The 23633-nt window shown below is 42.5% G+C and overlaps 1 protein-coding gene across 2 annotated transcripts in view; it reads left to right on the top strand.

Moving 5' to 3' along the window:
* The window catches only part of NRROS (negative regulator of reactive oxygen species), a 31319-nt gene extending 8801 nt beyond the window's left edge, over positions 1-22518 (top strand). The window contains exons 1-3 of one of the 2 annotated variants that reach the window (XM_085634217.1): positions 5274-5393; positions 15399-15608; positions 20355-22518. In XM_085634217.1, the coding sequence (XP_085490343.1) occupies positions 20493-22325 (1833 nt within the window). In that variant the 5' untranslated portion in view covers positions 5274-5393; positions 15399-15608; positions 20355-20492 and the 3' untranslated portion in view covers positions 22326-22518. Of the gene's footprint in view, positions 1-5269; positions 5394-15398; positions 15609-20354 lie in introns of those variants that run through there. The other variant, XM_085634216.1, reaches the window with a different exon arrangement.
* Positions 22519-23633: the final 1115 nt, after the last annotated feature.

Raw genomic sequence — 23633 nt, 5'->3', positions numbered from 1 at the left:
GACAAAAGCATGGTCATTCTGGATCTTCCACCTGTATCTTGTCCCTACATTGTAGTCCTAGCCGGGGTACGGCCTCTAAGGGTTGCTAAAGAGAATCCTGGGAGGAACTACGCAATAAAAGTGTGGACTGGCTTAGTAAACATAAAAATTGTAGACTTGCCCAAAGTAAAAACGTATTGATGGTAAGGAGGGTGTGGTGGGTTGGTCGCTCCAAGAAACATCAAAGGTGATTGTATCTTTATTCACTTTAGTAGGCCTGCAATTGAACGCAATCTACTCAACTGTCAGGAGGCCGTTAATGGCCTCGATATTAACATCTGTTGCCTCCCTTTAGGCTACTTCTACAAACCATCACCTGCGAGGGCTCTTGCCCCCCCCCTCCTCTATTTTCTATAGAAGAAAATATATTTGCAAGCTTAGAGGGCCTTGATGGGCTCAATTGACTAAGACTTACCCCTTTAGGTCAGCCAAGTATGGCAATAAGTAATTTGACCACTGATCCAGTATCACAAGCTATAATCAAACCAAGTACAACTGGCAACTTGGATAATCACGAATTGAGTATTTTGAGTTGGAATGTATTTGGTTTACACTCTTAGTTGCTTTGCTCGGATTGGCTCTCTTTTGTCAGCCAATATGATATATTAATGTTCCAGAAGACCTGGGTGAAGAATACTGTTCATATTGACGGTTGTGTATGCTGCTATAACCCAGCATCTTTATCACAGGCTGGACAAGTAATAGGGGGGTAGGCAACTTGGGTAAACATTAAAGCTGGTGGCAGTGTGAAGGCCCTTGAGATAACTGATGCAAATTACCTGACAGGCAGATATAAACGAGGTTTAACATTCTATTTTACTAATTTTTATAACAACGATTTTACAGGTATACCCAATGGTAAATTTATATCTTTATCTAAGCATATATCCTCAATCCAGAAACTTGTAAGCAAGAGCGGTCAGCTCGCATGTTTTTGTATAGGAGGAGATTTTAATGCTAGACTTAATTCAATGATCTCACTCCCAATCCATTGTAGGGTCCCAATCTGCAATTTTACTGATAGTATTTCTGATCTAAATAGCCTTGATGCAAGAGGGCGAGTTTACATCTTTTTTGGTCGCCCAAGACTTAGAAAATGCCCTAGAAGTTACATATAGTGGCACAGAGCAACCTTCCACCTTCAGGGGCAAAGAGCATCCATAATCAATTACATTTTTGTTTCCTCTGACCTTGCAGACTTTTGGTGAAGTGATCCCTTCTTTTTATAGTGATCATGACCCCATTGCAGTGTCTTTTGTTATATCTCTCAAACCTTTATATAGTAAGGAGATTGGGGCCTGCCAGCTTCCAGTGATGGACTAAGACCAAAATGAAGAGCAGTAGCTTCTGAGCACTTTAAAAGTGGTGAAAATCTTCCCTTGTTTAAGGCATGCCTGACTGAGACTGTTAATGTCCACCCCACACTCGCTTCTTTCACTCACCTTTGTATTAAAATTAAAAAAGAGCTTATGGTCTCAAGTAATCCAATTCAGACAAGCCTAGATGGTTCAACCGGGCGTGCTCCGTTGCGACTCGCCAGATGCGAAATGCCCTCAAGGCATCACCAAGAAACCCTCTGATAGTGGTCGAATTACGTAGGCAATATACACAGGTTATTTCAGGCAGGAAAGCAGAATAGGTAAATAGACAGTGGGATTCACTAGTTACATCGGCTAGCAATAATAATAGTAATGTTTTCTGGAATGCCGTTAAAGAAATGAAACAATCAAACTTAAAATGACTCAGATAAGCTTCAATATCACTACCCAGGACTGGGAGGCACATTTTGCTAATTTATATGCCCTGGATCAACCCAATGTTAACATTGTGACTGAGCCTGACTTTGCTTTAGTATAATTGACCCTTGAAGAAGTAGAGAAGGCATTTCCTCAGAGTAAAATATAACCCTGAGTTTTGGGCACCTCTATTTTTAAATGTGTTCATTAGCCTTGCCTTTGCCCCTGCACCTCATACATGGTCTAATTCCATAATTGTGCCTCTTTTTAAAAAAGGGGATCGCTCTTTGCTTAGTTGTTATAGACCCTTATCCTTAATCGATGCCACCCTAAAAAGTTTAGGATGAGTCCTATATAATCGTATAAAGGAGTGGGTCAAAGAGAAGTCCATACTTTATTGTAATCAGTGTGGCTTCAGAGCCAAAGTTGGCGCAGTGCCTTAATTTTAGCTTAATAATAGGCAAATATACCGTAGCTAAGAAGTCCCCAATTTATTTGGACTTTATGGATCTTTCCACCGTTTTTGATAGCATGAACGGCTCAAAGCTGTGGGCCATTTTAATATCCCTAGGATTAGATAAAACACTTGTGCACTTTCTCGCATATTTGCACAGGGATGTGAAAGTGAGGATCAGAATTAATACTCAGTGGGAGGTTTCCGGAGATTTTAACATTCTTAGAGGCGTGAGGCAAGGTTGCATTTTAGCTCCCCTTTTATTTATCTTATATATAAATGATCTTCACCCAGTTTTACTTATTATAGTCCAGACATTCCTAAAATAAAAGACTCTCCCTTGTTCTCCCTTGCCATCATTACTTCATGCTTGCAACGCCGTATTGAAGGCCAGTGCCCTTAATGCATTGCCTCATTTGGTAATGCATTGCCTCATTTGATAAGTGGTTTTGTAAATTTTATGGAGCTATTAGATTTGCAGACTAATTTGAGTAAGTCTTTTATAATGTTGTGTGGCCCAAAGAAGCATAAATTGGTTAACCTGAAAGTGAGAGATTCATCACTCCAATGCACAAGCACTTTTTCCTACCTTGGCATGATCTTTTCTGACAATGGATCTTGGCAATCCCACATATCACTTAGTGGGCGCAAACTTTCCAGAGCAGCAGGATCTATACTTAATCTACCTCGCCCCAGAAAGGGAGGAACCTTAGTTCCATTATTGAACATCTTTAAGAAACATTACCTCCCAATTTCCACTTACAGGGCTGAAATTTGGGGCATTGATAAATGTCCCCAAATTCATTCGGAAGATAATAGATTTTGTAGGAGAATCCTGGGGGCACCAATCTCGAGTGCTACCTTCATCAGCCATAGTGAACTGAATATTCCTTTTGTTGAGGACTTCATTAGCAGTCGCCCACTGCTCCTCTTGTTTGCAATCTGGAAAAATACAGAGGTAGATTTTACACATAATATTATATTAGATTGTCTGTCGTGTGACAAAGGTAGACATATCATGTGGTTGCCTTACTTTGAATCCTGTATGTATAAGTTAGGCCTCCAACAACTATTTGAGAAACAGGGTGACCCTCATTCCATTACCAAAAGACAGTTGTGCACCGCCTGGTTCGAATTCAAACATGCGGAGAGACTGAAGAATGAGCGTGACATACCAAGAGTGGTTGTATATTTGAACATGAACCCTGATAGGCGTATTCCAATTCAAAGGTATCTGACAAGATCGATGGGGCAGTGGGAGCGCTCCCTGCTGTTCCGCCTCAGGGAAGGCAGGTCAGTAATCTGCTAAGCTTTCCACTCGGTTTTCAAACCTGACCTTCCAACGGTATATCGGGTCAATCGATGAGACATTTTTGACTGAGTGATTTTTATTTAATGTACATTAAAAGTTTTTTATTACCACTGCATTACAGATTTGTGTGAAGCCTATGAGACCTGGCTTCAACAAAATAATGAGCAATTCATCTTTCATGTTGGATTGTTTCTGAAAACGGCGGTGAGGGCCCGATTTTCGATGACTGCTTTCTAAGTGCTTAGCCCATAGCGGTTTTATGTTTTTTATGATCGCATTGGTTTTATTATCTTTTGTTGGATATGCTGCCGGGTATAAATGTCTTTCTAAGTATTTTAATAGTTTTATATAGGTTTGTACTTTTATGGTTACTTGTGTAATCGAATAAAGTTTTGAGAATCGATAAAGGTGTAATAATCCATTGATGGATGGGGTCTTTGCATTTACTCAAACTTCCGTGGGAGTTACCATACTCCACTCCTCATAGGTTTTGACTTTGAACCATTTCGATTGCTTTCATTAAGACCCCATCCATCAATGGATTATTACATATTTATTTAAATATTGATTTGGGAACTTAGAAGTTGATGTCTGGTCACTTTCCAGTCAACCTGGTGTATGAGGCAGCATGAAAACTAATTGAAATGTGACTGACGGTGAATGTGTTATGTTTTGTCTACTTGGAGATTTCTCAGAATAACCTGAAGACATGGAGCCAGTGGAATAGATTTGCATGCAGTCTGATAGGATGGGAGGGCAGAAATCTTTGTCACAATTTAGTCAGTGTTCAGAGGTAATTCCACTCAAGAGTTAGATACAGCGAAGGTGATTCTCTTGTCTGAATCGAGTGGTTGACACTAGAAACAAGAATACCAGCCACAGCACAAAGCACTCTGGTGAGAGAAGTTCTCTTATATTCTTGGCCATACAATGCTCCCTCCATTACTTTTCTTACTTCAATAAGGACATGGGATGCGGGTAAGGAGGGCTCTGTGAGATTTAATACGGTGTCAGCTATGGGACTCAATAAATTATTTGAATGTTAATTCTTTCTTTAGATTTCAACATTGGTTACAAGACACCCCTTTGCTCTGTGGTAGACAGCAAGTTTAAAGAAAGGTTGACATGTGTCAACTGCTTGATACAATAACTCATGTTCACTATTTGACGTAAGTTATATGAAGATTCATAGAAACAGTTTTCTTTCAAAATCATTCAGAGGTCTTGCTTACCCATAATCCTGGAATTTCGGCAATAAAAAAACTACTATGGTCAAAAGGTTGGAAATTGGGTAGAAATGTACTACTCTCTTCTTTGCCTTTACACGCTCATTATAGGAAAACAAATAAAATCCCAAGTTAGTTTATACCCACTATTTGGAAGCACTGGTGTGGACTCTCTCTGCCACAGACTAATCAGCAACAACATTAGATAACACCACACACTGAGCACACAGTGCCCAAGTCCACACACACACTTTGACGTCCAGGAAGTGATATGGACTACAAAGCTAAATGAAATTGCTACACCACGCTTGGCTACATTCCTCAGTCAGAAGACCTTTATCAAGCCTGTCCCTAAAACATCTCAATATTTGTGAGTGGTCTCATTTCCAAATTGGCCAATCAAATTGGTCTGTTCTGAGCGGTAGAGATCTAGATTGCCTTTGTCATACCCTATGCATGTGAGTATATCTTATCGCATTTTATTTGTCTTTTTTCCTGACAGGTGCATCACTTCTGAAATGGAGATTGTCTCTTTATGCTTCTCCCTGGGTCTCACCTTTTTGGCTGTGGCATGGAGGAGCAAGGTGATGGCAGTCCTGCCAGGTTACCAGGGTCCCTGCAAACTTGTGAGTGTTCATCAATACTTGCTTTTTAAACTTTCAAGAATAAGGTGGGTTGATTTATCGAAGGTTGAAATTGGAGGAGATATTGTAACAGAAGGAGGCGAGCATAGACCTATGGATGGATGGGTGGATTCCATTTGCTATGATAGAGGCTAGAAAACATTTGTTCAATTCTATAGCCTTTAAAGCTCTGATGAGGGCTTGAATCTAGCTAGGAACACGCATGTTCACTAGCAGGCTTATCAATAAGCTGGGCATCAAAAATGAAAAGGAGAGAAAGGGACTACCAGATTCTGTGAGGTTCTGTACAAAACAGAGTTTGGATCTCAAAGGGAAATATTATGGGTCCGATTTAGAAAGGTAAATATATGTGTGGATATTTATTCACATGTATATTTGCTACTACACTTATGTGTAATTTTACATATAGAAAAAAATGAATAACCTTTATTTTTTTTAAATATATTCTAATGTACAACATAAATGTAAATTAATTTAAATATTAAATATTAACATGACAAAATTAAAATAAAATGTTACAGCAAATTAACTTCTCAATTCGATGCATATTCAATAATAAAATGAATAAATTATACTAAATGTATTTGTAAATATGATTGTTAAACACTAATTATAAAATATTCCTCACTATCACTTTTATTTGATATTTTGTTACAATAGCTAAAGTTTACATATTTAATTGATGTAACAACTTGTTTCATTTAAAAGATGAATTTATCTTTTCAATTGAGCTTATTATTACATGTATTTTACAAATTATAATAATTATAAATATTTTTCAATACATTAAATCTGTGTTTGTGTGTGTGTGTGCGTGTGTGTATGTATGTGTGTATAGACATTCACTGAAAAAATATAAAGGTTAAAGTGGCTTTATAGTTAGCTGAAAATGTCAGCTAAATCGTTACATTTTCCCAAAAAAAAAGACCTAAATTCACCCTTTATAACTAACTGAAGTAACTACAGTTTGCGCCCACGCCATGCACAGTGTTGTCATCAATGATGCCATATCAGATGTCACGTTGATGTTACCGATAATGTCATAGAACATGTCATGAGTGATGTAATATGTAAGGTAATAAGTAGCGGAGCATACAAGTGAACTATCAGTTTCTGTTACCCTGGTGCCATGAAACCGTCTGTTGTAGGTGCTCTCTAGAAATATACGTAACATAACATAACAGTGGATGGCGAGGGTGCAAGTTATAGTTGTTTCAGCAGGTGTGCCCTCCCTGACATCTTCATTTCTTTGCCCGTCTCAGAGTTTCAGATTCTCAGCAGAACACCTCAACCGCAAGCTCCCATTCAAGTGAAGTGCAGTATTGTTGTTGCGTGATCAGCTTAGCTTTTTAAAAACTACTGTTGTCGTCCTGCCATAGTACTACAATAATGGAATCTGAAGAACAACAAGAAGGAGCCACTACAAAGACCAGTGGTACAATATCAATGACGGTTGGTCAACAAAAAAGAGGAACCATTGATTCAGATCTTCCAGGTGCCCCACAACTATTACACTGAAAGAAGACCAAGACTGGGTTCTCTTGCTGATATGTCCCAGAAGATCTGGTAGAAATATGTCTAGAACGGTGCACATAGGTACACTCTAATGTACTCTGTTAACAGGTATGGGCAGGTTTGACTACACTGTATTTTGAGTCTGTGGCCTTCAACCCTAACGGACAGTGAGCTACCCATCTCTTGCTTTATGAGAAGAGTCCTGTTGAAAACGAAAGCTATTGCTATTCATTTCCCACATCTATGGTGGATTAATATCCCCAAAACACCCAGTAGGAAATCTTTGTGCTAATGGCAGAAACAAGGACGGGTCATGTCAAACTGCACAAAAAGATCAGTTATATGAATGGGCAATTTATTTAATTTATTTATTTATTTTTATTTAGAAGGTTTTGTATAGTACGAACGTGACCCTAGAGGGTATCAGAGCGCCTTACATGAAGAGAATACAATTAGCCATAGGTCTGATCAACATGCAAACATAAGTGTGAGAGCCGAACACATATCATAAAATACAAATAGGATAAACAGTGGTTGATCTGGAATATCGCTAGTACTAGGGAGGACAGTGTACATAAGAGTTTGGTATCTATACTTTTTTCAGTGTCACCAATATATTAGCTTAGGGTAAGAACTTAGTCAGTAGATAAGATTTAGTTTCTCTTTTGAAGGCGGAGGTAGAGGGAATTAGGCGATGGTCCAGTGGTAAAGAGTTCCATATTTTGGGTGCGATAGCCGAGAATGCTCTGGCCCCAGTTTTCTTTTTGTGAGTTTGTTGGGGTTTCAGAAGCAAGGTGAACGCACTTCGTGAGGATCTGCTGCTCCCCTGATTTTTCTAGCTTTTGGGCCAGGTAACTGGGGGTGTTGAAGTGTAACACTTTGTGCGTCATGAAAGCAATTTCCAGTTCGATTCTTGCTTCGTATGGTAGCCAGTTTAAGGTTTTGAGGGCTGGTGAGATGTGCTAATTTCTTTTGGTTCCTAGGACAAGTCTTGCAGCTGCGTTGAGGGAGGTTCTTAGTGGGGCCAGCTTGTATCTAGGTAGGCCACATAATGTGGCACTCCCATAATCCAGCCTGGGTAGTACTAGGGCTTGGACCGCTTGTTTTAGATCTTCATGAGGTAGGTAGGGTTTAAGATTACGCAAAATGCTCATTTGGTAGTGTGCTCCTTTGGTGGCAGCACTAATGTGATCCTGCATATTTAGGTGTTTGTCTTATGTAATACCTAAGGATCTGGCAGAGTCTATCATGTGGGGTGAGCATTTGAGGGCTGTAAGTTGATTCAACCACAGATCAATCTTGGGGTTGTTATTCGGCGGAGAGATGAGAAGAAATGCAGTTTTAGCTGCGTTGAGTTTGAGGTGGTTAACCGTGAACCAGAGGTGTGTATTTTGTAGGATGGAATTGAGGGATATAATGTCATCTGGAGAGGTGATTTTGAGATATGGCTGAGTGTCATCCGCGTACATATGGTAGTGGATGTTAGAAGATTTTAGGAGGTTTGCTAATGGTTCCAGGAATAGGTTAAAGAGAATGGGTGAGAGAGAGGATCCTTGGGGAACACCAAGAGTTATTGTATGGGCCTTAGAGAGAGATTGATTCATTTTGACTCTTACGATCTGTTTTTGAGGAATGAAGCGAACCATTGTAATATGACCCCTGATAAGCCCATTCTTTTTTCCAGTAGTTTCAGTAGATTGTCGTGTTTGACGGTGCTGAAGGCAGCAGATAAATCAAGCAATATTAGAAGGCATGGATGCATATTTACAAGGCGGCGAAATGAAATTATCGCCGCTTTTGCGTCCGTTTTCGGGCGAAAAGCGGCGATAATTTAATCGCCTTATCAGCAAATGCACGCTATCGCGTGTTTTGCTGACTTAGCGCCCGTTTCCAGCACGCCTAACTTTGCATCGCTAATGAGATGCTAAGTAGGCATGGCTGTGAAACCAACCAGGGAAAATATCGCGAAGCCAGCTTCGCAATATTAACAAGGAAGGTTAGCGATTTTTAAAATTGCGTTAAGTATGCCTTAACGCAGGAATTTAACGTGTGTTAAATTCCTGACTAAGGAATACTTAACATGGGGGGTGGATTCTGTGGCTAAGACCACAGGCCCTATCATCTAGGATATCGCCGTTTTCCATCATGGAAAACGGCGATATCCACACAATCTCTGGAATTTTTATCGCCTCGGCGATATGCGTTGTTGATAACGTGCTAACCGGGAGATAAATTCCACAGATAGCCGGCGATAAAGATGCAAACGCTAAGCGTGCTTTGCAAAATTTATCGCCGTCCCTTGTTAATATGCACCTTGATTTGTTCCGATCCAGCATTTTTAGTATGTCATCTACAATATGCGTAAGGGCAGATTCTGTGCTGTGATCTTGACGGAAGCCTGATTGGTGTTGATCGAGTAGTTGAAAGTTTTCTATGTGATTGCAGAGTTGGTTCTGTACACATTTTTCTAAGAGCTTTGACAGTGTGGGGATGTTGGAGATGGGCTGGAAGTTGTTAGGATCAGAGCAGTGTGCCAAAGGCTTTTTTAAGATGGGATAGTGCCTTGACGTAGTGAGGTGTTTACAATCTTTGACCATAGTGGGAGAATACAGGTTTTGATCTCTTTGAATATGCTGGGAGGTAGCGGGTCCGTGAAGTGGTTAGATGGGTTTAAGGAAGAATGAGTGTTGTACATTTCCTGTTCGCTGATTGGGGAGAAGGTGTTCCAAGTGGCATTGTATTTGGAGGGGGGCCAGGGTGGTTCCTTCCCTTCCGCAAATTGGGAGGTGTATGAGAAGCTGACTGGGGCAGCCGGTAGTAGTTCCTTCGCTAGTTGAAGTTTGTTCTCTATCTTTGTTGTTTTATCCTTGAAGAAGGTGGCCAGTTCTTCGCAATTTGGCAGGGTGCTGGATACGGTGTCTAACTGGTTTGATGTGTTGCGTGACTGCTGTTTGACTTTTTTGAATCATTTTTTTGGGTCTATTTCTGGCTTTGTCGAGTTGAGTTCTGCTAAAAGTAGCTTTTGCTTTTCTTATTCTTCTATTGTAAATGTTCCTCATTGATCTTAAGCATTTTAATGATTCCACGGATGGGGATTATCTCCATGCTCTTTCTGTTGTTCTTAGGTTGCGTCTTTCTGTGTTCAAGTTGTCATTAAACCATGGCAATTGACCCGACAACCTGAATACATGACTGAAGAAGTTGACGAGAAAGTGGGCATTAATGAAGAGCAGATGTGAGCAGATATTGCTCATCCAAGCAACGTCAGCAGGAAATTGAATAGAAGATCAAATCTCATTTTGCTTGGTGTGACATAGTGGATTCAATGGCCGAAGTTTAATGGTATCTACTTTATTTCTTGACAGGGTTTTCTTAGATCTTGCAGAATAGTCTTCACAGTTAAGATGTGCCATAATGACATCATATGTACTTCTTTCAAAACCCCAAATACCATATTGCCTTGCCTATGATCAATAATAATTACTCTGAGAAATTTACATTAAAAAATAAATTATTAAAGTCTGGAAAACCCACAAAACCGGAATGGCCAAAGGCTGGAAAATCTTCATCTTCTCAGAAGTTCCTAATTTGAAAAAGAATTAGTGCGGCCCAAGGTTTTCCTTTAAAGCCTATATCATCAGGATGTCAAATATCAAGACTTCGAAGTCTTGATTTCACCCCATGCCACTTTTATCCTCCACGAAAGTAACATGGGATCAAGCTAAACAAAACTCACCTAGATAGTAAGGGTACATTTTGAAGAAAAAAAAGTGGTTACCAGATTTTTACAAAATTGATAAATTATTTTTGAGGGTCTTTTTTTCCAAAATGTGCACATTCTGGTAGGAAGAAAACCAGGGAGAAGACAGTTAGTGGATTGGCCTGGGTTTCCCCTCACTATCTCTTACAGGGCGGGGCTCTGAGGTTTCCTAGCATTTCTGCTTCGCTCACATGTGTCTTCTAGTTCCTGCGTTTGCACTCCTGCAGTCGGCACGAATAGATTCCAGTCCTAGTCTAGCCAATACATCCAGTCCTTGCTCCATGCTGTTGTTCTCCTCAATATGTGGCTCATCGTGCACCGTCTTCTGACCCACATGCACAAACGCCATTATTTTTCACTTCCATCTCGGTAGTTTCACTGTGTAAACTAGTGTGCCTGAACCATCAGTTTGGCGTCTTACGAAGAAGGCTTGCTAATGCCTTTAGCGCTTCTCGATCATCGAAAGACCTAAACTGATGGGACAGGCCCAGAGGTTAAACCACCGAGATGCAAGTGATAAATTGACCCTCAGAAGTAGAGCTGTTGAATGCCCAAAATGCATTGGGGATGCAAGGGTGCCATTGACTAATTGTAACTCTCCACATTAGAGAAACATGGAAAAATTAATTTGATACGTTGCAGATTCATCCTTTTAATCCAATAGCAGATCGCAGAATATTGACCATAAGAAACAGTCACCATTCAATGAGTGGAAAAAAGTGTGCTATCATAGAGATTTCTAAATACAAGGGCCTACTATCCAGAAAAGACCTCTAGCAAACTACATGGCTTATTTTCTGAGTAAGGGTTTGGCCTAAATGTCGCTATTGGGCTAATACTGCTACCTTGGGCCTCGGAAACAGACGAGGGAGAAGTGTATCACACCACATCAGTACGCCATTCTTACTGGATAGTTAATGAACTGTCTTCCAGTATGGCTGCAACCCAACTTCAGCATTCTGCGATGGTGGCCATGCTTCAACTATCAGCTTCATTTAACCAAGCTTTGGGTTTCTCTATGTTGTCAGCACCGAGTTGCTCAATGTGAGTGGTTTATCATCTGTGCGAATATCAAATGCCCCTCAAACAGGTGGCATCTGAACATTTCAACTGTTCCAACATAAACAGTATTTCCTCACAATGAATGAGAAGGTCTCCAAGTTGTTGAAGTAAAAACCAGTATGTACTCAGACCTTTCCTTCACCAGAATCAGTACCGCCCTAGACCATATGTGCTGGCATCGACCATGATACAACACTACAACCCAGTAAACAAATGACTACAGTGCCGGCACAATGTGATTTAACTCTTCGCATATTCATGCCATCATGCCTTTAGCTTTTCAAAAATATATTCTGCGCTGCGCATAAACTCTTTAAGATATCCTGTCTCACCAGCAAAGTTCTTTAAACATTTGGCATAGAAGTCATATAAACCTCAAAAAGGATGTCAACTGTTCTCCACTCAGTGGTGGAGGAGAACACACATTTTATAAACCAATCATTGTTGACAGCCCACCCAATCGCTGGACACCACCACATGCTCTAAATACTCTAAATTCTTCTGACAAAAACACACCCTTCCTTTCTCTGAATAATCACTCTTTCTTCCAAAACAGACATCACTTTATTCAACACACCATCATTTTCTTTCAAAGTTTGCACACACACTTATATATTATCTTAGAACGACACCAGGAAAATGAAATTGCTAGATATGTGGAACAGCAGCCTCTTCAAACGAATGATGGTAAGAACAGGTTAACAGGGATTCAGAAAACTTTAAAGATACCATGTGGTATAATAAAGGCAGTAATGTGCTGTGACTGCTGCTACAACTCCACCTGAAGGCACATCTACTATAATTCATATTTTGAAAAAGACTTGCATCTCCAAGGGAGGCAATTGTTATTATGGGAAGCATATGGCAGTTAACCCCTTGCCTGCTCATGACGGAACCACTCCGTCATGAGCCACGGGCGCCGTGTGCTCATGACGGAGTGGTTCCGTCATGCTGCGGCCGTTGGCGGCCGCTCCGCCCACGCGACAATGATTCCCCGCCTGTGCGGGCGAACAATGCAAGTGGGCGGAGTCGTGTCGGAACCACTCCGTCATGAGCACAGCACGCCCGTGGCTCATGACGGAGTGGTTCCGTCACGAGCATGGCGGCGCCGCTAACACCCCGAGCCCCCCCCAGCGCCGCGGCAAAATTCGTGCCACGGCGAAGGGGTTAAGTCAAACAAACTCGTTTACACTAAGCAAATCCAACCACCTGTTCACCTCACCTTTCCTTTTTAACCATAAAGGAGACCCTATGGTCTCAGGTATGCCTTCATTATACATGTCCTGCGACACATAAGCCAAATGGCCCATTCCACGCATTGTGTTTGACTTCAATTCTCCCACGTCTGAGCCCAATGGCATCCAGTGCCGGTCTGGAATCACAAACCAACCCTGGCAATTATGTCTGATCGGCCTCGGGGTGGGGGGGGGGGTGAATCTGGTTGTGCTTTTGTTACAAGGGGCTGATTTTGTAGCACTGCTGCAAAACCAGCCCCCAGCAATGAAAACGGCCCCCACCAGTACAAAACCGTCCCCCACCCTTCCGGTCCACTGGGGAAACACCAGTGCCCGCTACGGCCAGTCCGGCCCTGATGGCATTCCTGAACCCCTTAACCTTTACAAGCACAGACTTCATACTTACTTAGCACTTTCTCCTCATCTTTGCTATCCGTCTAGCATGCCTCAAAACCTTGAACTGCCTTGGTGCCTCCTCCCTAGTATTCATTCCCCATGTGAGAGACACTTATGCTTTTTCTTTTAATACACATATCTATCTTTATTTACAATATTTCAAGCAAAATATTCAAACATCCATGTTGTCCAATAGAAATATCACATGACATGAACTAAGCATCACTCCACATTGCATGAAATGTGATTACTGACGCTACTGTAAAGCTGAGCCCGAATCAGACACTAGGTTGTCAGTCTTGTCCCCAGTCTTCCCCTTAACATGAAGATCCTCACACACTTCCTCACATATGGCCAAGCCCATAACAGTGGGCACGAACAAATTCCCACACTCTCATAACTATCAACATCATCAGTAGCACATATCACGGCTCTGTCACAAACATTGACTTGCAAACCGTAGCAAAAAGCACAAATAAACCACAAGCCTGATGTTCAGCTTTCACACCTGGAAAACATTTAGCATTTTTTCCGTTGTGAATGATCTCCATGTCACATACATCCTTCCTTCTTTCACACTTTACACACACTGTTAAAACGTGTTGCATCCTTCCTGATCTCGACCCCACTCCACAATGCACCCAGGATGACCATCTTGCTGAAACAGCAGTTTTTCTTGGATCCCTAAGATTGTTCTAAACTCTTGACTACATCAATAGAGTGTGTTCTTTGACAGGTGATCCTCTACTACATCGCGTGTGTTATATCAGATGACAATATAAGTGCATTCATTACATCAAACTAACCACCCTGTTGCTAGGTAAGTATAGTGTAAGTTGATGTGCAGTTATGAATAGCAGATTGTTCTATTAAATATCGAGCATAGAAATATCATGATATAAGAATATCGTGAACAAAATATCAATGACCAAAATATCAAAAGGTAAGTGCATATAGAAGAAGTACAGATTTACTATTCCTAACTCCACATCTATGCACCTTCAAGATATATTTCTTGTCAAGATACACATATGTGAAGATAGGTATGGAAATTCTATTCTTACCTTCCGAAATTTTGGTTTCTATATTTTGTCCTTGATATTTCCGTACCACGATATTCTGTATCGATATTCAGGAGGCACACCTGTTTAGCAAATATATACTTACCTTGATGATATTGTGGTAAACGATGTTGTGGATGCAATACTTTTGTATGTCATTATTAATGGCATGGGTATACTCTCATAAGACATTCAGAGGTACAAGGTAACTCTGAACTTTTTGGCTAATTCATACAACTGATGCCTTGTTAGTTAGGCGGTATATTTATTGAACTTACAAGATGCAGCAAGATCATGTAAGGTTGCAACAAATCTAATGATTAGGGCACATATTCCTTCCTCCTAAAGACTATGGGCCAGATGTAAGTAAAACCGAAATACCGTGTTCTTAATAGCGATTTTTACCGAATCGCTATTAAGAACTCGGTATTTCCGATGTAGATAAAAAATCATTAAAAGTTAGCGAATCGGTAAAAATCGCTAATAAAAATACAGAGTTCCCATTACCGAATCGGTCTTACCGATTCCATAATACCGAATCGGTAATTAGCAAATCCAGTGATTCAAAAAATCACAAATTTGTGCTCCAGCCAATCCTGCGCTTCCTGATGACCTCACAACCAGGAAGTGGCCACACCCATGCTGCTGCACTGATCCTAAAGCTGTTGGAGAGGCAGGAAGCAGGAGCAAAAGCACAGGAGCTGTACAGCTACCACCCAGCTGATATACAACAACAGAACCATGGACTCACAGGAGAAGGGGAAGGATGCTGGAGAAAGAAAGCGCAAGCACAAGTTCAGTGAGAGGGAGATCGAGGTCCTTATAGAGGAGGTGGTGAAGGACCACGACCAGCTCTTTGGCAAGAAATCACTGCACGTCCCTGAGGCACAGAAAAGGAGGATTTGGCTGGTTATCCAGCAGAAAATCAATGCAATTGGTGTTATCCATTTCTCCACAGAGGACCTCAAGAAGCGATGGAATGATCTCCGGAAACGTGCCAAGGAGAGGGTGGCCGACCGGATGAAACAAGCCAGGAAGACAGGTGGGGGGACCTCAACAGCACCTGCACTCACTGCATTAAAACAAATGGTGGAGTCCACCCTCCAGCCGGAGAGCGTCAGTGGCATCGGAGACGTGGACAGCTCAGCCACAGGGTCCTGCAGACAAGGTAAGATGCATGCACAGCTTGCTGTGCCCCCTCCCTAACCCCAATCCCCCTGCAAGAATCCCACTCCAGACCATGTTTTGCCTAAAATCAGCAATGAATCATGGGAGATGCAGTCCCTATAAACTAATAGCACATCAGTCAGTCCACAAAAAGCATATGCATGTCACATAAATCAATACATTAGCAAGCGTGGGACAGACAGCTAGATTGGCAGTCATGAAATTTATTTGAAGGCAAATGCTGCCAGACAAGTGAGTAATAGTACATTCTGTATCCACAGGCAAAACATCGTGCAAGGCTGCAGAAGGGGAGACAGGAGAGGCTTCTAGGTAGCAAATCACACTGGAGGAGGATGCCCTATCACCTGCTGACACCACACCACCATCACCACCACCGCCACCGCCACCATCACTACCACCATCACAACCACCACGTGCCAGGAGGTATACAGTTGGTAGCCTCCAGGTGATGGAGGGCACAGAGGATGAAAGCCAGAGAGTACAACAGACCCCGCAGGATGATAGACAGGCATCTGTAACACAGTCCCCCATGGAGGTTGGCAACACAGGTGCACATAGACGCCGACAAAGGGCACACAGACCTGCGGCAAAGGAGTCCAGTGTCTTCTCCGGTCTGGAGGAGCAGATGCTTAAAGTGCAGCGCCTGCAAGGAAAAACAATGAGGGCAATGCAACGCGAGATGGTGGCAAACAATAGACACATCAATGACATGAAGGAGGCCATATACTGCCTCAACAACACCGTTGCAGAGGGCATGAAGGAGATGTCTGATGCTGTGAGGCTGTTATGCAGCAAGATTGATAGCGACCGTGGTGCAAGGTGCAGGGACAGACAGAGGCTGGAAGGGCACACTAAGACGGTTAACAGCTGTGTAATGCAACCCATGTCCTCAGCAGGCGCTCAGTGGCCATGCAATTGGAGATGGCCAAGTGCAGCCGTGACATCACCCAGGCGTTGGTAACAGTCACCAGTGCTTTGGAGGTGCTTCAGACCAACCAAATTGCTGCCACAGGGTCGGGGGATGGGGCTGAGAGTGAGGAGGCAACAAGCTGCAGCAGCATCACCCCCCCATTACAGGAGAACAGGAGGCTCAGTGGTAGGCACGGTTCAGCCGCAGGACACAGCACTGGCAACGACAGTGTGCCTGCTGAACGCAGCAGTGCTGCGCGTGGGCGTAGGAGATGAGCACTGCCATCACATTCCATTGTGTGGTGGGTGACGTAACCCATTGGACACAATGATAGGACTAGGGATGTTGCATGGTGGAGTGACTATGCCATGTTTGGCTTGACCAGGCACTGTGAGGCCATCATAGTGTTGCAGTGTGCTGTACAATTGCCTGACTGAAGGTCAATTAAACACCATCACACAATTGCAGTTACTAGCTTTGTCTCATTACTTACTCAGAAATAGTTGTGTGTGATCTCTGCCCGTCTCTGTCTCCCATCTGGTGCAGCTGCGACGCCTGCAGCGCTGTGCTGTGGCTGGGGACATTCCTCATCCTCATCCTCTGAATCACTGATTTCCACAGGTGTCTCCCTCTTTGTGGCAAGGTTGTGCAGCATGGCACATGCAGCTATCATTTTGCAGCAGATCAGGGGCCGGTACTTCTGTGCACCTCCACTCTTGTGGAGGCTGCAGAACCTGCTTTTGATGAGTCCAAAAGTACGCTCCACCACATTGCGTGTAGATTTATGTGCCACATTATATCTCCTTTCACTTGGGGTAGATGGGTTGAGGTACGGTGTCAGGATGAAAGCACGCACCGCATATGCGCTATCACCTAAGTGTAAAAGAAAGGAAAATTATTCACAGTCAGCAATCGTTGCATCAAATGTATACTTCAGAGTGTGTCACATGGATTTACCTAGCAGGTGGCCTTCTCCAAATTCACCCGCAGCAAGACGGGTATAGATTCCACTGTTCCTGAATATGTAGGAATCATGCGTGCTCCCTGGGAATTTTGCAACTATGTCGGTGATGATGTGAGAAGCATCACATATAACCTGTACATTTATAGAATGTGTGGCTTTACAGTTGCGGTAGATCTACTCAGTCGCAGCGGAGGGTGGCAGATTGGTATATGTGTTCCGTCAATGCACCCTATGACGTGTGGGAACTGGGCCTTCTGATAAAAGTCCATCTTGGCCTTATGCAGTTCTGCCTGTGTGCTGGGGAATTGGATGTAGTGCGGCATCCTTTGCAACATGGCGTCCAGAAATGTTTTGAAGAAACGTGACAGACAACTCTGTGAGACTCACCTGCCACAGCGATTACCCCCTGGTAACTGCCGGATGCCAGTAGGTGCAGGCAACAGAGTACCTGTACATGTGGAGGTATTGCGTGTGCCCTTGGTGTCTGGTGCTCCAGGATTGGGTGCAGGTCCCGTATCAGGTCCAGGATGGTGTCTGGGTGAAGCCTGTACCTCTCATGGATTTCAGCTCTGTGAGTTGGAATAAGGGGATGCGCAACCAGTATACGCGTTCCTGTCGTCTCCAGATCCTTTGTGCTGCAGCTCATATCCTTAACCGCCTTGCTATGACGTAGAGGGCCGCCATTGTGTTCAGGCTGATGCATTCTGGAGCTGTTTTTATACTATGCACCTGGTTACCACCTGCTTTGAGTTCGTGGTAATTTGCACTCTTAATTAGCGATTTTTCAAGGATTCGGTAATAGCGAGTTTATGTACATTGCTTTTATATTTTAGTGATTCTTTATTTTGCTAATCGCTAAATAGTGAGTCGGTGTGCCATTTTCGGTAAATAAGGAATCGCTAGTTGTTTTCCGTTGTTTTTAGCGATTCCTTATTTAGCGATTCGGTGTTTCTGCCTCTACATCTCACATGGGTTAATAGCGATCGGTAACGCTGAAATTCTCCGATTTTCAGCGTTACCGATCGCTATTTGGCCACCTACATCTGGCCCTACGTATAGTAATATTTTTAGGGAATATCAAAATGTTACTCTATCTTTCATAGAATCCTATAGTTTATCTAAACAATTAGACCCCCATGATTATGTACAGAAGGTGAGATGCTCTGGCCTTCCAAACGCAAATGATGAACCAACAGCAGATCTTCTTTCTTGGGAAATATAGGGCCAGATGTACGACCTTAAATTGCATGCGCAAACGGGTTAGCGAACCATTTGCGCTTGCAAAATCAAATAGGGCCATGTACAATTCCTATTTAACGTGTCACAATTATTTTGCGACTCGTTAAATAGGAATTGCGACTCGCTATTAGAAAGGGGCGTTTCAAGGGCGTCCCTTCCTAATAGCAACTCTCTACCCCATGTATGAATGTTTTGCGACCGCAATTGCGGTCGCAAAACACTCACAATTTACCTCCCTCTTCAAGAGAGTGGTAATGCACTCGCAAATGGGAAGGGGTCCCCAAGGGACCCCTTCCCCTTTGCAAATGCAGGGGGAAATATTTTTATGGGGCAGGCAGTGGTCCCAGGTACTACTACCTGCCCTTAAAAAACAAAACGAAAACGTTTCACTTTTAAAACAAAATGCATCCCGTTTTCCTTTAAGGAAAACGGGATGCATTTTTAAAAAAACTGTTTCATTTAAAAGCATTCCGAGACATGGAGGTCTGCTGAGCCCAGCAGACCTTCATGTCTCGGACTGCTTTTAAGGTGAGAAACTGCATGGTGACAAAAATAAATTGCACCCTCAAGCAGCACATAAAACAGTACATATCATGCAGCACCACTTCAGTGAGTGCCACCAAAGTACTGTATACAAGCAGCATGATTCATAGTAATTGCGAAGTGTAAGTTCAGCTGCAAGATGTAATTTACCCATTTTACAAGTATGTACAGCGATGCCTGTCGTGCGCAAAATGTGAATTTTATACGTATAAGAAGGCTTTTTTCACGTAGCGACAAAAGTTTTTCAAGAGCAGTTCTAAGAACCTGTGACTTACACACCTTCTGATGGATACTCCAAAACACATTTCTAACTATTTTCAGGGCTGGACTTAAGTAATCAACAGCATAAATAAATAAATAATTACTGGCAATGCAGTAGGACTGGTCATGACAAGCTACTGTGATGGTCAACCTCTGCTTGCTGCTCACTTCTGATCTGGATTTCTGTCCATGCTCCGGCTCTGCACTCCTTTCTGCCTGCATGTGTGTTGTCAGCTGCAGGGGCCATGCAGGTTGGGTAACATGACTACACCTACAATTTGTGCATGCTGCCGGGATCAATATCGTACAAAACACTTCCACTTGTGAATTCTGAAAAACAAGATATGGGGTTTGCAGCAAAAAGCAAGTCTCAGATAAGTACGCCATTGCCCTACACACATCTGTAGGAGTATTTAATGCTCTTACATCCAGAGCACTCAAGCTTACTAGGTCCATGTGTGAGTAGCCAGTCCAGTTCCGGGGTTTTCTTTGCTTTTCAGTTTCGGTGGGAAAGTCTATCCTACAGATTCCACATTTGCAAGTCATTAGCTAGTGTTCTACTGGTACCAAGGAAAGAACGACTGAACTCAAATGAGGCAGAATACTATGAAAGCATCTGAAAGAATTTGGGAAGAAGAGAAAAATGTTGATTGAATGAACTTTGTAAAAAGCTGGGTGTGCTTAAAGTAATGCTTTCAGTAGAGATTGAACAATTGTGTCAATCACTAAAGGCATGTTGCAGATTTGTCTATATACTATTATCTACTCTGTAATACCTATAAGTAACTAATAAGTCTCTTTTTTCCTAGGTCCACAGAGCGGCAGATTGCAATAGGAAGCATCTTATAGCAGTCCCGCAGGACCTTCCAGATAACACAGAGGAGCTATTCTTAGACTTTAATGAGGTGCGGATTCTTACAGACTCTTCCTTGCAGCGCTTTGGCAGCATGTGGAGCCTTAGCTTGAGCCAGAACAAACTAGAACTCATTGAGCCGAGGACCTTCCTGATCAGCAGAAGGCTTTCAGTCCTAAACCTAGAAGGCAATTGTGTTTTTGTAAACTACACTGTGACAGCGGCTGCTCTTCGTGGTGTCCCAACTCTAAGAAAGTTGGATCTGTCTGGGAACTATCTCACTGAGGATATGGCGACTACACTGCTCCAGAACCTGTCCACATTGGAGACCTTATCACTGGCCAGGAATGTTCTCATGAGGTTGGATGCAATGACGTTTGCTGATCTGGTTGAGCTGAAGGAGCTCAGTTTGGAGAGAAATTACATATATGAGATAGAGGCAGGAACCTTCACGGCCATGCAGAGGCTGCAGAGGCTGAATCTGGCCTACAACCAAATAACCTGTATTGTGGGCTTCAGCCTTACTCAGCTGCGGGTGTTAAACGCCAGTTACAACAGCATTGAGTGGTTTCTGTCAGATGAATCAAGCAATGAGTTTGATTTGGAGACATTGGATCTGTCTAGCAACCAACTGTTTTTTTTCCCACTACTGCCTAAGCGCAACAAACTACGCTCTCTTCTCCTGTCTGACAACCGGATGAATTTTTATGAAAAACTCTCTAATGCCACATTTATGCAGGATGGCACAGTGAAATTCATTGTCATTAGCAACAATGTCACTAACGTAACTGCTGTCAATATTTGGGAAGATATTACACTGGGAAATGTATCTTCTCTGAACTTTCTTGACATGGGCAGAAATGAGTTCTGGTATCTTCCTGAAGGATTCCTGGCAATGATGACTTCATTGTCTCAATTGAAGCTTAATCAGAACTGTTTTCAAAGTATCCATTTAACTGAGCTGGATCCCCCTGGATCACTAGTTGAGTTGGATCTCAGCCAGAACCAGCTTTCAAAAGTCTGGGTGGACCCAAACTCAAAAAATTTCTTGCCAAATCTTCGAACCTTGAATGTAAGCACCAACAGGTTAAGTAGGCTACCAGCACAACTTTTTAACCACATGAAGTACATAACTACAGTTGACCTCAGCTACAATCATCTGGACCTCTGTCCGAAGATAGTCGAGGCTGACAAGGGTGAGGATCAGGCTTGCACTGACTTCAGGAACGTTATATCACTGAAGCACCTTTACCTTGCAGGGTGTGGTCTGGTAGTGACCCATGCTTTTACCGGAACTTCACTCACCCATTTAGACCTTTCTAATAACTATGGGGCACTAATATTGGGTACACACCCACTGCAAGATGTGGCTTCAACACTGCAATATCTATCTTTAAGAAATACAGGCCTCTCTTCCAACAGCATAGACATTGATTTCTCTAGTTTTCAAAGCCTCCTAATTCTAGACCTGTCTGAGAATTCCTTAGCACACCTTCCCCAATCCCTGAGTAACTTGCAACTACGCACTCTAAATGTCCGAAGTAACAACCTCCAGTCCTTCCCACTGCAAATGGCTCAACAGAAGCTTGGAAAAAGCCTGCACACACTCTACCTCAGCCAGAACCCTTATGATTGTTGCAAGATGACCTGGTGGAATTTCCTCATGAATCTCAGGACTGTACATATAGCTGACAAATGGTTAGTGACCTGCAACCATTCTTCTAATATTTTGCCAGTTATGCAGCTACCAGAGAACATTGTGCAGAGTTGCCGGTGGAAGATGACAGACACTACCTTGATGTATCTGGTGCTCATTCTTCCAACCAGCCTAACTCTAGTAGTTGCTTTAGTCATTATCTTTCTCACATTCAAAGAGAGCATACTCAAAGTTGTGAAAAGACGGTGCAGGACTTCTAGAACCTACTGACTTTATATAGTTCTGGAAAAGAACCATGAGGTCACAGACCAGACTTTCAATGCTGAGTGAGGTTCAATTTGCAAATGTGTAGCGTGCAAATGTGATGGGGTACTGTGAAGGGAATGATTAACCTAGTTAAATATAGTGGGATTTTTCAGTGGTCGTCCAAAATGTAGGAGGGAATAAAAGGAGTGATTTATCACATATGATTTGCAAGCGCCCATTAATGAAATACAGTATATTGCAAAGGCAGTCATCTGAAACTAGCTTGCTTACATGATGTTTTCTATCAAGGCTCCCTTGGCCAAGTATTACAGGCTGTCAAATACATAATCTTCTATTATTGCTTTTAACATGGTCTGTTAAAGGACTCATGGGTTAGCACATTTAGTATTACAATGTGGAATATAAAATAAATAAATATATGACACCGGAAACAGTTTGACACTGGACACTTGGATTCATGTGTTAACTGAGTGAACACTAGTACTAAATGGGGAGACCTCTAAGAGCAATTCTGTGCCTTAGTGTCTTTCTTATTTTGCCCTTTAGTGCCAGTCTGACCATCCACTGCTACCTTTGTATCTTATGCAGCGACTCAATGCTGTCTCCTTCCACTATCCATTGCATGTCATTCTCCTCATTGCTTCCACACCATCCTCCATTTCGTGTCCTATCCGAGCCCTCCATTTACTGATGACTTGCACTGCCCCTTTTTTGTAGTTCTTCACCCCTCACAAAAGCCCCACTCTCCTCCATTTTGTGTCCTACACACCTCTACAGTGTGTCTTACAATGCTCCCCATCATTGCTCTGCTCTGCTACCATTGATTGTGAGCCTTCCTCATCTGACATTGGCATGCACTCCTCCCTACTCTTCCAAACCCAAACCCTGTCTCTGTCGCTGCCCACATGCATATCAAAAGTCAAAACTGAATCCCCCCTGCCATTACCACTTAAAACAACCAGGCACTGGCTCCGTTCACTTGATGAAGAAACATGTGTCAATAGGGTTGGATACAAAAAATTGAGTAGAAACAAAAAATCTTTGATTTGTGAAGGAAATGCTAAATCCAAGATGAATGTGTTGCAGAATTTATTTTGCCGTCCAATCCCTAGTGTGGAGAACATTTGGCTAGTAGATTGTCCTCCAGATTTAACACTTCCTGCACAAACAAGATAATTTTCCATTAGTACCCTACGTTAGTCAGACTATTATTTTACATTTTCTATTATTGGCGTGTTAGAGTAATTGTATAGGTGGCTTCCCAAGAGAAGGACTCAGTAAGCCCCAACTATAAAGCATTTGAAGATCTTT

The sequence above is a fragment of the Triturus cristatus genome, chromosome 11 (genome assembly GCF_964204655.1).
Source record: "Triturus cristatus chromosome 11, aTriCri1.1, whole genome shotgun sequence".
NCBI classification, from domain to species: domain Eukaryota; kingdom Metazoa; phylum Chordata; class Amphibia; order Caudata; family Salamandridae; genus Triturus; species Triturus cristatus.
Note: the sequence above shows the minus strand (reverse complement) of the source record. Positions and strands in the feature narration are given on the sequence as shown.